General features: G+C 39.5%; 1 protein-coding gene across 1 annotated transcript; it reads right to left on the reverse strand.

Annotated features, from left to right (window-relative positions):
* Positions 1–473: 473 nt before the first annotated feature.
* LOC146469916 (uncharacterized) lies at positions 474–13,306 on the reverse strand. The gene is made up of 5 exons (XM_085122771.1): positions 12,690–13,306; positions 4,581–4,885; positions 3,457–3,558; positions 2,767–3,093; positions 474–2,039 (listed from the first exon to the last, which is right to left on the reverse strand). The coding sequence occupies exons 1-5, from the start codon at positions 12,791–12,793 to the stop codon at positions 1,798–1,800; spliced, it is 1,080 nt and encodes a 359-aa protein (XP_084978897.1). The 5' UTR covers positions 12,794–13,306; the 3' UTR covers positions 474–1,797.
* Between the last annotated feature and the right edge of the window lie 1,083 nt (positions 13,307–14,389).

The following is a 14,389-nucleotide window of genomic DNA, read 5'->3' on the forward strand; positions in this document are numbered from 1 at the left end:
GTTACAGGCTACGCTTTTCTTTCCCGCCAAAAAGCAGCGCCTGGGAACGAAAGCTAAAGCAGTCACTCGTTCCCAGTACCACTGAGAGGGCACAGTAGAAACTTCGCCGAGTCATGTGACTTAGTCATGAGGGGAGCTACAGTAGGTAGCCTGTAGAACATACGCTCTACGTTTCAGAGGCCAGCGCAAAGTCCCAGGAGATCGTGGAAAGCGAATGACTAGGCTCGATTGCCAGCTGCTTTTCGGGAAGGGAGCAGCGGAAATCGAGCCTAGCGAGTGACCCGTCACTCTGGGCTACTAACTTGGTAAGCAGATAGGCTCCCCATGATCCACTGCGATTAAAAGGGGAAACTGGAAACGAGTCTGAATCCGGAGCCATCTGACAGTTTTTAGTAAAAAAAAAAAAGTAAGGCCGGAAGTTTGGTGCTTTTTGTAAAGCAGGGAGAATTACACTGACAGACCAGCAGCCCATATCAAATCAGTGCTGAACTTTATTTTTCAACGTGCAGATAACTGAACATATCAGGTTCAAAATATTTCATCTTCATTAAATAGAGATTATATACATATAATAAAGTATCTTATTTAAAATATATTTATAAAATATTGAGAAAATCACGTGATTATGCGGAAGATTTCAGTTTGAGAAGCGCGTACCAAGCTATATTCGTCCTTCTAAACGCTGACATCCCGTTTCTACTTTCTTGTTTTCCAATCTATTTGGGTTCACGAACAGTCGATCATCGAAAATTAAAACTGCGAACTCACTCAAATTAACAATCTAAGCGAAAGAAAACGAAAAAAAAAAAAACGTTGAAAAAATCTCTTTTTCAAATCTCTGATGAACCTTCTCTGATTACTTTAAAATAATCTCTACAACTACCTCACAAATGTGTATAAGATAATTAAATAGTAATTTGATTGTCGCTAGGTCGTGTCTTTTAATACAAAACGACACGGTAATATTGCTTTCCTTCAACACAAAACTCGAGTATTAGCTCTTTTAACACTACGTTAATTAACTAAACGGTTCGACATCTTAGCAATTCAACCTAAAACAAACGACGGTTTTCGCCACTATTTTGGCAGGATAATAAACTACTTCTCTGATCTCTTTTCTACTTGACACTGGTAGAAGGATAGGTCAGATATGACCTCAGTTGATATCAGCATGTACGCAGTCGATCGATGTGGCCCCAGTTGTTTAAAGAGCAGATAACTTTATCCAGCGGATAAAATGTATTGGTTGGAGAAAATTTTATCCGCTGGATAGCGATTTATCTACTGGATAGAGTTATTCGCTCTGGTCTCTTCTATCTGCCTAGAATCGACCACCCCAGCTTTTCGAGGTAATTGTCTGTCACTCTTAAACGAGGTCGACTATAGTGTCCCCATGGGGAATCCAGTGTCTATACTGGATGATTTTTCGGTCTTTATAGCGAAGAATTTGAGCGTTAAACGTTCTTGTTCTTCCTTATTTTGAGTTTTTTCTTTTATTTCTTTCTTTTTTCGTTTTACTAGACTTGATCTCAAGCTTACCGTAATTAATTAAAACACGAGGCCATTTATCTGGACACTCGGTTATCATAGTGTACACCGTCTTCCACGCTGGTATGACTCCGTTTTCAAAGTGACAAAAATTCCACTGCTAAAAGTTCCATTCATAAATTAATGGCCTTGAAGCTCTGTAACTAGAATATCGCTCTTCTCCCATCACCCGACGCTAGACTAGCTTTACGGCTGCGAAGTCATTTCATCGTCTTTTCTCCGCCGTTTCAGTGACTTTCAAGCCTCTCCTCAAACCTCCGTTACATCCGCTGATCTTCTGAATAATAATAAAGTTTTTTCCACCATTGATTCTGTTTTTGGAGGTTCCAAGCGTTTCACAGGTACAGCCTCATCTACCTGATGGTCCTTGCCCGGTAGATCGTAGTCCTGTTGCCGAAATCTTAAGCGACAAACTAAGATAACGTTTCCCAATAACGAGAGTAGAAGACAGGCCATCAACGGAATTATAATGATCCAATTTAGACCTGAAACTGAGAGAAAAATTACAAGGACAGTGAATAAATAGGAACTCTCCAGGAAATGCTTAACCTGCGAGAGCAGACTCCTTTCCAGCTTTTGTTTCACCAGCCACTCTTTTCTCGGAGGGTGAAACAAAAGGCGTCTTGCTCTCGAAGGTTAGATGGATAGCTTTATTAAGAAGTAAAATCATTGCAGCCCACGGGCCGGCTGAAATACGAATTTCTTTACAAGGGAACTAAAAATTTATCTTTAAATATATGGTTAGACTTTTACTTTAAAAATCCTTTAAAAGAGTACTTTAAAAAAGCCTAGGAAACGAAGCTGGGAGTTGTAAAATGGAAGAAACGTGTAATAGAATATGTGGATTCAAGCTTGAAGTATGCTTATTTTTTAAATTACAATAGAACCGTGCCGCTGGATTTTCAAATTAATCATAAGGGAAGTGCTAGCTATCTTAGCTACTGATTGCGAGACATAGTCTCAACAAACTTGGGGACAAGTTGGAATAGACAAGAGTGGCTGGAGTGACACCCTTGTCAGAAAAATGGTGAAGTCCAATTATATTTGGACAACGACTAGTGTAAGCCTCCTGGCATTTTGTCATGGCAAAGGTAACGCCTTAAGGACCCTCAATGTCGGATATCTGCTTAACCAAGTACTACAGTTGGTATTCATTAAGCGACTAATTGCATTTGAGGCATTACTTTGAGTTTTCGGTAATATTTCCGCCGTATTTACCTGCTTCTAGAAGACTTCTACGATGCTCAGCTACCTGATCATCCGTACTCGCACGTGCCAACACTTTCTGCGTCACCTGTTCCGTTGTCTTGGTGATAGCACTTGAACTGGACCGACTGGTCGGTAGACTTGTTGGTAACCGGACACCCCCGACAAGCGCATGCGTCGTTGACTCCGTGGCCCGAACAGTCGTTGCGGTTGCATTTGTAGATAATATCGTAGATTGACTGACCGTCACAGTGCTCCTTATATTTGTTGTTCCCCTTGTTGGCGTCGTTGTTCTTGCTGTTGTTTTGGTTGTTGTTGCGCGCCGGTTGCAACGAGGATCTTAAAAATATACAACAAAAGCCGCTTGTAAGAGAAACAACATGTCAGATGGATCACGAGATTTGTTTTTATAATCCAAGAAGTAGCCCCTTTTTCTTTTCCAAGAGGACGTTTTCAAATCAGAAGTTGGTGTCACAAAACATAAACAAAAACAAACAATGCTGGGAGAGTGGCGCAAAGTATTGTCTAGAGAAAAATGACTAGCATAGCAATACTGAATAAATAAGAAGGAAAACAACAATACGTAGCCGTTTCCAAGGGTAAGGTAGTTTTTTTTTGTTTGTTTGTTTGTTTGTTTTGTTGTTGTTGTTTTTTGCGACATTGGTGAAACTTCTTTCCAGTCCATTTGAGTATAACTCTCACCTTTGCTATTAATGCACACAGTTATCCGTAGTTTCATATTTGCATGCTGGCAGTTCCCTCCTGATCTGCTGTAAACCGATCCGCGGCTATCATCCGAAGTAGCTGAAATTTACCAGATTAAAAATTAATTTGGAGAGTCACATCTTAACAGAATCTAGCCATCAATCGTCAAACTCCATCGGAACGGTCTGTGATGGCTTGGGATTGCATTCCATCACTGACGAAAATCACTGTCCACCAAGACTCAAAGATTACGTTATTGAAAATATGATTCCATGTCATTTTCAACTCTCAAAACTAATCTCAGATGACGGATCGCACATATGATAGCAATGAAATCATGGGAAAGAACAAGGGTCGCATTCTATGGAGGCAGAATTTTGCACAATTCCAATTTGGGACGATGCAGTTTCAAGAATGGTGCAACATAACAACCGCATGAAATATTGAGCGCAAAGCCCGGCCTTAAAACATGAAAACGCTTTGTGGATGAAACTGCAAGGGTCACCATTCAAACGAAAACTGTTGAACTTAAAATTTCTGTGGTGCTGTCATAGTTTCTGTTCTTTTCTAAGGTTAGATTTTGGCACTTTCACGAGATTACCGTATTAAATGTTCATAGGTACGTAGCCTAACCCTTTATTCTTTGAAAAAGAAGCGCTTCTAGACCACCCATTTGGTCTCGGTAAGCAGACAAGGTGTTTTTATCATTGTAATTTGCAACACACAGAAGAAAATACCAATCTTTTAACAACTCGGTCGCAGGATTTTTTTAATTATCGTGAATTGGTTGCACGAGAGTAACAAATGGAATTTCCCCATCTGGTCGCTTACGAGAGGCAATCCCTCTGGAAGGTTCGACAAAAAAGGAGGATTTGATTCTAAGCATCTGTACAGCGAACAAATTGGGAGAGCTCCAAACTAGATATCTGCTTACCCGTCATATAACTGTTGTTCACTTGTGAACAAAGTTTACCTAGATAGTTCCTGTAGCGTTTTGTAACGTTAATTGATTTTTAAAACCCCTAAGAACGCGCTCGTCCGTAAGTAAACGTTTAAAGCAAACAAAAGCGTGAACGTGTGGTCAGGGCCTTATAAACCATAATTATACCTACAACACATACCAATAAAATAATACTCTCTTCCTGGAATAAATACTTGACTGGAAACAGCGCTGTATCTGTGGAACACTAGGGTGTAGTACTTAAGCTCGAGAGGACTGTTGCATCGAAGGAGCAGTCTACTCCCCTGGGTATAGTCTGTGTTGCACCGCTCGTAGCTCTCACGTGACACAATCCAGAGGTTTTGATAAAGTTTGTCTTTGGACGCGCTGTCTTTTACTCTTTTCATAACAGTCGTTGGGTTTGGGCATACTATGTGAACTCTAGACATCGGAAGAACGTAAATTACGCTGTCGTTTCTGTCAAAACTGAAACCAAAATAACGAAATTCAAACGTAAACACAGAGTACTATTGTATCGCAAAACCAACCAGTTACAATACATGGGGGGGGGGGGGGGGACTCAAGAACGTTTTATACTGAGAGACTCCACCCCTAGGTCCAAACACTTACCCTTCAATATACCTCTTTTTACAGGAAAGGTAACCCCTTCATATTCCTTCCATAGGAAATGGTAACCCTTTCACATACCTACAGGCGAAACACTCTATCTTTTTTTCGTTGGGTCTGTTCAAGATACTTTTAAAAGCCCTTTTAAATACCTAAATGACAGTTTTCCCTACCCTTTTCAATACTTCAGCTCGTCAAATACCTACATTTTTATATAACTCCATCCTGAAAAAGGTAACCCTACCGGGCAGAGCCTCACTGTATAATCCAACAATTATAGGGAGTAGTCCCCCCGGGGGGGAGGGGTACAATGAAGATCTTGCCATGGTTTTGTGACTGATGTCCCTAGTGAACACTGTTATCTACCTACGGAGACAGGGCATTCCAAACAACCAGGCCTAAACATAACTGCATCTCTTTCTTGAATCCAGTCAATACTTAAAAAACAAACTGTTGGGGACTTTTCCTTTGTAAGTAATTTCGATCTGCAACTGTAGCTTGTATATTGGGGAGCTGCGGTGGTGCACTGGTGACAGCACTCGCCTCTCGCCAGCGTGCCAAGTTCGATCACTCAGAGCACATATGTGGGCTGAGTTTGTTGGTTTTCCCTCTCCTCAACATTACCGAAATTCCAATCTGATCCGATATCCGAGGGCGCCAAGTTTGTTGGTGTCTATTAATGTCGCCATCATCAAACAAAGGCGATATATATTTTGTATTGTCTCGACAAAAATCTGTCTCCTCCTATCCCTGGGTGCGGTCGAAGTCTATCGTGACCCGTACCCACATGAATGGCCTTCGCCCGACGAATATCCTACCGCACCCCAGGAAGAAAAAAGACCCTAGTATCGTTTCGCGACAGAAGTCTGTTGCTATGCCAACAATAATCCACTGTTGAGAAACAATACTTAAAATACATCTGAACATAGACGGGGTTTGTGAATCTGACCCCAGCTTACTTTTCACTGCTATGCTAATCCGTTTTCTCTAGCCAATCCTTTCGCTACTCCGTTGCATACTTTGATTCACACAAACTGACCAAACCGTTTCCCTCGTTAAGAAAGAAAGAAATCTCACGAGCCGCATGGTTTCATTTGAACTCCCTCGCCTGGTGTTGTTTAAATTGATGGGCGAAAAAATTGTCTTTATCTTCAGGTAACTGAACTGAAAACTAAAATTTTGCTCTTAAAATTTATGCATTATTACCATCAAAACACTTTACTTGGTATCTATTTCTTGTTTTCTGGATATTAATCCTCGGTTCTTAATGATTCAACCTTCAACTTTAAAGGCTCGATCATACAGATTAAGCGACACAGATGCCACCATACTGGAGCCTTCTTCGAGGACTGAACTGGAGGCCTCTGAAGTAATACTGGTGTAAAACGTTCCCTGTCACGCCATGAAAAGGGCTTGAAAATCTCACAATCCCACCCCCTACCCCACCGCAAAAAGGGCTTGAAAATCTCACAATCCTACCCCCTTCCCCACCGCAAAAAGGGCTTGAAAGTCTCACAATCGTACCCCCTACCCCACCGGAAAAAGGGCTTGAAAGTCTCACACCCCTACCCCCCCACCCCACCCCACCGCAAAAAGGGCTTGAAAGTCTCGCAATGTCAACCCCTACCCCATCAGAGTAACTTCCTATTAAAGTAGGGTGGGGTGGAACAAGTTGAAAAGATTACTACTCCTTGTGAGGTAAATAAAGTTGCTTTATCGTTTTATGGGATTAACAAAGGAATTAAATAAATAAGGAAAGAACTAAATGCTTTCCTTGTTTATGGTATGTCGGATACACTACCGAAAAAAATAGAAATAAGCCCTAGACGATAACATTGCAAGGGGGCTCCTTTAGTGCTAACAATATCCCAAGGAGAGCTTAAGTGCGTACGGAAATGGGCAGACCACCACTCTTAGCCAAACCACAGGGTGAAAGATAAACAACAAACGCGTTGAGCACGCGATTTTTGGCAACAGAAAAGCTGTATCCTAACGAACGCCTGAAAGCTGCAGATGTCACTTACTGTGTAGTAATAAAGGAGAAGGTATGAAAGATTACAAGAAAAAACTTATGGAGTAATAGAAAGCGAAGAGGAATTTGCGTGTGGTGTCTCGCAATAACAATGCAACAATAACTTTACATGAATGGAGTCACGAGTTGATTAAAATGCCCTAGCGGTAAAGCCAGTCATTTCCGTACAAGAATAAAACAATTGTACAACAAAAAGAAAATATCTTTCAAGATAAAAGGGAAATACACACTTAGCGACGACAAAATGAATGACAATATTATCAGATAACTATAGCGCTATTGTACAGAACGAATGAGAAAAGATTGTTTTACATGTCTGGTCTAAATCGAAAAAGGACGCGAGACAGCTGCTTACAGCAACATGATAGGGATGAAATAATTTTTTCTTAGTATTCCAAGTCGATGAACAAGGAAAGCATTATTACTGCAAACTTGTTGTTTTTCGGCAATATAGGCGCGTGGTGAGGGCGTCCTTTTAGTCCAATATTTCAAAAAGCGACGAACACGATGATTTTTAAGTGGAAATTTGCTCTTTTTTGTTTATACTACAAATAACGTTATACTCTTCCTCTAGCCAACAAATAATTTGTTTTTCTTTTCTTTTCTTTTTTCGTTGATCGTGTTCTTTCGCCAGAATAACTATCGCATCACCCGTTAGATTCTAAATGATAACGCTCTCCGATATGCCGAGCTTATACATAATTAATGTGTTCTAGGCACCCCCCTTGAGGGGGTGTAAGTGTCCGCTCTGCCCATCTCTAGATACTCAAACATATCTTACCTTGACCTACAACTCTTTTAAACCGGCAAAACAACTTGTGCTGTGCGTCAGAAAACTAAATTTATGATAAGGAAACATCACGCAGAACAATTTGTTTACATCACTACTCAGTAAAAATCACTCTGTTTTCATCGCTAAAATTAAAACGTGTTCATGAAATTATAATGACTTATCGAACGGCGAAGCATTGATAAACCTGTATAGCTCCTCTATGTAAGGATGACTTTTTGGCTAACCAGTAATATCACAGAGACACACTGGTGCATTAACGGCAGCCGCAAACAGTGAGATATGTTGTTACGGCGGCCGTCCCATGGACATCCTTCAAACACGCATGTTTTTCTCATTCATTTAGTCAAGACTGTTGACAAGCTAGCGCTATCGCGGGAGGTGAAAAAGAGGCAGTACCTTGCATTCCAATGAAATTAAAGGTAGTCTGCAGATACAACAATGCCCCTTGGTTGAATTAACGATTAAACCAGATGAGTCAATGTGCGCGCACGGGCGTGATATTCAGACAGGAGTGCAACCATATCGACAAAAGCGGCTTGTTTTGGTCTTTTTTCGCGTGAGAAAGAAACCTTCGCTAGTCCTGGGAGGTTTCCTGTGCGCTTCCTTAATTATAGCGTGATTGGAAGTTGAGTTACGAAAATTACTTCCGTATGTCTTGTAATAATCTGTCTGATAGATTTCAATTGAAGCTTTTTGTTCCAAAGGAAACAATTGGAAATTGTAATTGTGCGAAAAAAGTGAAAGTTCCCGCTTTACCTAACAACAGTTACACTGATGCGTGCACAGGATAAAGTCACTTGAAGTAAAGCGCATATTGCTGGCGTGTTTGGGTGCACACCACGAAATTGTGCTAAACCAACTATGGCCATATCAAACAAAAACAGGAAATCACTTTTGCAGTTTTTATCATCTTGTTTTAGAAATATAAGATTGTGAATGACAATTTTATCGAGAGCCTTTTAATTGTGCGCAAAAACAACGAAGGTAGGCTTCGAAAACTCCAAAACACTGCAAAAACACGACCTTGGGTGGATTCATACAGTAGAATTTAAAAATCTGAAAGAGGATTATTTGAATCGAGGAGGATTGAAATAACTTCTTTTAGTATTCCCGGGCAAGGAAAACTTAAAGAAACATCACTTTTTGGAACTCGGGTGCGTGAAAATTAAACGGGCACAAACATTTTTGCATTTGAATTTCTTATGTACTAGATATTCCTTCACAAACTCGCAAGTGAAAGAAGGAAAAAAGACATGCACTGGAAGGTGATATTGAAATAATGCTGCTCTCAAAAACGTAGACATGACGGTTTGTACAACGTCATCTCCAAAACAGTTCCCTTTTTGCTTGTGCTGCGCGTACATATCACATTCAAGACGACCCGGCATGCAAAGGGCGAACCCGAGCCCCCCCCCCCCCCCCCCCTTTTTTTTTTTCGGAATTACTGGAATTTTATTACATTGCCACGCATGGGGTTGGATTTGTGAAATTTTTAGACGAACTAATACTTAATTTCCACCATATGGCAAAACAAAACCGAAATAGTAGTCTCGTTATAACTAATGAAAGACATGTCGAAAAACATGGAATTATCGATCCAATTTTATCTTTCAATACCGCTCTTTTGTTTTTATCGACTTAATACTGTTTTGGCCGCCAAAGGTCAACATTGAGCTTCTGCAAGCTTTTTTTTTTTCTCAGTTTTGTTTTGTTTTGCTTTGGTTGGTTTTTTGTTTTCACAAAGGCTTACGATTTAAAATTGTCCATCAAGTAAAATTAGTAGTTTATTTTTATACCAAAATTAGATCGCTAACTTCGCCAGAGAATTTAACATTTTTTAAAAAGCCTGTTTTATTCAATCTTGTTGGGCCTGTCAGTAGTAGATTTAAACAGCAGAAGACGCATATCGCCTTGTAATTACCTGAACTTAATATATACGTATGTGCTTAAAGAAAGCACTCATTTGGTTGAATATTAGGGTAATATCTTGCTGCAATGATCACTGATAACATCAGTCCACCTAAATTTTTATTAACTTTGTTGGAACGGTTAGAGCGATATTCAGGCAGAAAGACAGTTTCAATTACGTTGTGGAACAGAGCCAAAGTGAGGCTTGACACAATGATATTGGCTGAAGATATTTCAAAGCTAGCCAAGGTGCATTTGAGACGCGATCAGCCTCTCTGACAAGGGATAAGCAAAGCTTGGTGCACTAATTTAATTCCATTCAATGGAATTTATACGCCTGACCTTCTTTGCGCCCCAAGAGTTTATTCTTATCCGTCAATGATTAACAAAGAACACGCGAGATTTTAAAGCTTGTACCAGTTTGTAACCCTTAAGTTAAATTCGATGGATGCTATCGGAGCAAAGTGTAACCGTTTTGGAGCGACAACACCAACATTTTCGTTTGCTCTTAGCTTTGCTTTCGTAAGGACACTTCTGTGATTAAACAGAGCGAACATAGCATTGGCATGACCTCAGCGAAGTTCTATCACACCGTCGCAGACATGATCCATCAAAAAAACCAATCTGACACTCTATAAAATCCTTCAAATGTAATTATATCTTAATGCGTTGATGGACACAAATTGCCGATGCAGCAACTCAATCAACTTTTCCAACATATTTAATGCATATTTTTTTTTTGCTAGAATTTCTGTTTAAACCAAAACAACTTTGCTGTGAAATGCACCAAGGACGTTTTTTCTTGTCAGTTAAGAAATTCAATAGTCGGAAAAAGGGAATAGAATAAAGAGGAAGCGATTAACACCCAAAGGTGTCTACATTCATTAATTCCTTTCTAATTACTTTAAACTCGAGCTTTGTTACAGACGTACTGAAACTACAGTGTGTATTAAAAATGACGCCATCGTTACAAATATTTGCATGTCAGTATCTTATCTGTAGAAACGACGAACTAGTCTATAATGGCTAGCTTTTATATTTTTCTCCCTAAGAACAAAAGGTGTTAATACCCGACGAATGTGTCATTCATCACTTTGCAAATTAAGTCCAATTTTCGTCCTGGAGAATTTATAAATTGATACGAAATTGAGCTCAGTGTGGGCATCAAAACATTCAATATTTTGACTGATCCCTCAACTATAGGATTTCAAGTTTAGTGATTTCGAGTGCAGCTTTCAACAAGGGTAAAATTTGGCCCCCTCGGAGTTACGTTTACGCCAAAATTGTTTACAGACTTTTTTCAGATTTCTGCGCAATGTTATTGCAATTTTACACTACATCTTGCGAGTTTTCGCTTCGAAATGTGATCTTCTTTCTATTCTAATTGAAAGTCGTCAATATTATCCTTAGAAACAACAGAATTAACTGAAAAAACATATGGGGATTTCAAATTCCATAAGTTCGCAGACTTAATTTTTGTGCAAACAGGATTACCCGCAAAGACAAACTGCCCGAAGCCGAATTCATACATATGTCTTTTGTCTCGAGACTCAAGGTAATCAATTGTCTTGATTCTACGCTACATGCATCTCAGCTTATCTGCAATGTCCTATTGTTTAAGAGCAACGCATTTTGATCAAACTTAATTTACGTTGGATAACCCATAACAATTGATGGGTCATTCACTGTTGTTTGAGGCTGCGACAGCTAAAGGCGAACGGAAAAAGCAACTCAAGCGGTTAAAAAAAATTGATGCAAGCACATTAAATAAGTAAATAAAGACCTTGGTTTGTGTTCTTAGCATCCAGAAAGTTAGCGACGCTAAAAACACGTTCTGTGCATGCACTCTACCCATCAAAACCTGTTGCCTCGGTTTACAAGTTTTCTAAAACAGCTGTTGTTAAAAATAGATGTGGTTCCTTTAAATTCGTCCGCATCTAACCCAAGACGTTTGTCACGGTGGTATTCACTTAATTAAAAGAGGTTGCAAATTAAATATAAATTGACAAATTTTGTAGTGCTCTACATTAGCTGTGTACACATCAACTATTAGGAATGCTGTCTTCATTCCACGTCTTCAGTTTCACAGCGTTCTTGTTTTTCCAAGACACTCTCAAAATACTTTTACATGCTGAGTACACACGACGCTCCAAGGGTTATCAATTCTGCAGTTATTATTGTATCTTATAGATGTCAAGCTAATATAGAACGAGTAATAAACTATATCAAGCACAGAGACTTTATAATACGCTATTTTCGAGAAGGTATAAATTGAAAAAAGGCTTTCAGGACGCAGAACAGAACGCGAGGGCAATGTAAACAACGCGGCATGAATGTAACGAAACAAAAACTATTGACCGCGAAGCTTTAGTAGCTGAAGGTTTCATGGTGGATTTATCGTAGAACGTGTAATGAAAGTTGGCACTCAGCAACCACGATATTGCCTTCTCCGTTGACAAATAAACAGTTTGTAGCTACCAAATTGCTTCCCTTTAGCGTAAAGGAATAAAAAGGGCTTTCATGACCAGAGCTGTAGAAAATATTAAGCGCCAAAAGCTTTATCAGTATCTTTTGACACATTACACGATAAGTTAACCGCCAATAAGTTTACGGAGTAATTTCCTCGTTACACGATCGAACTGATAACAGTGATTTACTTCGCGAGCGTACAATGGTTAAAGCAATTGTAAAATACGTAATTAGAATGCGAGACAATAGGAAATTTTGTAATCTCTGTAGGGAATTAAATCAAATGATTTGTTCGTAAGAACCGTGTGAATTTCACAGAACCGACATAAAAACACAACCCAGGTATGGCTCGACAATTGAATCGGACGAGATGCTGAAAGGTCTGACTGAAATCCCTGATTTACGCAATCTCAATAGCAATCACACATAAATAACCTACAGACAGAAACATGTTGACTTACAGAGGATTTTGAGGCGACCATTGGATCGATGGATAAACGGCACACTCCAAAACCTTGAAAAACACCATCATTTGAGTCACAAAAAGCGCTTGATTACGATGCATGTTGAAGGTCGATCCTGCACTGCCAGCCGCTAGTCATGTGCAATGAAATAAATCTGGCTCGTTACGCCAATGGTTTTTCCCTGCTCAGGTTTCCGTTTCGGAGAAGAAGAGAATTTCACAGCTTCCTTCAAGGCCACGTTCGCACACCGGAAACGCTTTGGTTCGTTTAATCCTCTTGCGCAAATAGCCGTGTTTTCATTCAGGAATATCAGCCTCCTGTTCCATCCAGTTCTATATACCTAATATGGCACGCTCGTTGAGCACTCGTTGACAACGTCGTCGGTGTTGTTTTGGCACACGCGAGCGACCACCGCGCGTGTTTTCTGTCACCTCAAAACCAAACGCTTTGAATTTGTATTATGGAACTTTAACACATGCAAATGACTTTGTAAGATTCTCTCGTTGTGTTTTTTCAGAGTATTTGGCTCGATTTGCGCTTCATACGCCACTGCACTTGACGACACCGCACTTGAAATCTAAAACCCACTCATTCATTGAAAGGCGTTGAAAACTGAGTAGACAGATGTTGATTGACAATCCTACGGTCTCCCACCCCGTGAACTTACCAAATTTTCCCTCCCCTCCCTCAGCAATATTACTGTTGTTTTTCTTCGTACGTGTCTTCAGCGAATATTAGGTGTTATCAGAATTCGTAAAAACCTCTTACAACAACGGCGAAAATGAGCAGATGTTTGCTACATTCAATTCCAATGCTCTAGATGACCTTTATGAAGCCGAATAATTTGGATATTTACACAAAAAGTTGCGAAAGTGTTCATTCGCATAATAGGGCTCGCTGAAGTTGATTTTATTAATTGCCAGCCCCCTGCTGAAAACACCATTACATCCCGCAAAGAATAGCTAATAAATCGCTAAGTTTTGTATTCCGAATTCGAAATTTAATTTCTGAAAGTTTATTTCTAGTCAAACCTAAGTGAATTATGCATCAGGAGGATATGAAAGGAGATTGGGGAAAAAATATGTAACTATATGAATTGGTGCACATGCGAATAAAGCAAACTTCTTTGTATTTTTTTAGTAAACATATGTAATCAAAATTATAAATAAAGCAATAGATGTTACCATTCAATGTTTCATATTTTAATGTTTCATATTTTAATTTAAAAAAAAATTGCGGTTAAACGATAGAGGGATTCTACCAACAAGCAAAACAATGAAACAGGTCGGAACAAAGTCACATTATAACGAAAAAAGCCACAAGCGTGGAAGTTTTCTGCTGGGACGAAATTGGATGTTCCAGGGATGTACAATCATTCAATGGAAACTTTTATTCTAACTCAACGGAGGGTAAAAGAAAATGATTTCTGCTCTTATTAAAATGTGTTCATCGATCGCGGCAGGTCTCTATCCTCCCTGCTGTTTTTGCTATTGGTTTACAAGAACGGTTTGGCTATCACGGAAAGTATGAATTTGTTGATCGATGACCTGTCATGCAGCATTTTCAAAGTCACGCGATACAATCACATGATAAATGATATTTTGATCAGTTTTAATTGCAATTTTATTAATAGCAGTTCTATTCAAAGGTACATAAAGTGATGCGAACGACTGAGAAATTTGAATTAAAATGTTCTC

Source organism: Pavona decussata, unplaced genomic scaffold (genome assembly GCF_977016875.1).
Source record: "Pavona decussata unplaced genomic scaffold, jaPavDecu1.1 SCAFFOLD_115, whole genome shotgun sequence".
Classification (NCBI taxonomy): domain Eukaryota; kingdom Metazoa; phylum Cnidaria; class Anthozoa; order Scleractinia; family Agariciidae; genus Pavona; species Pavona decussata.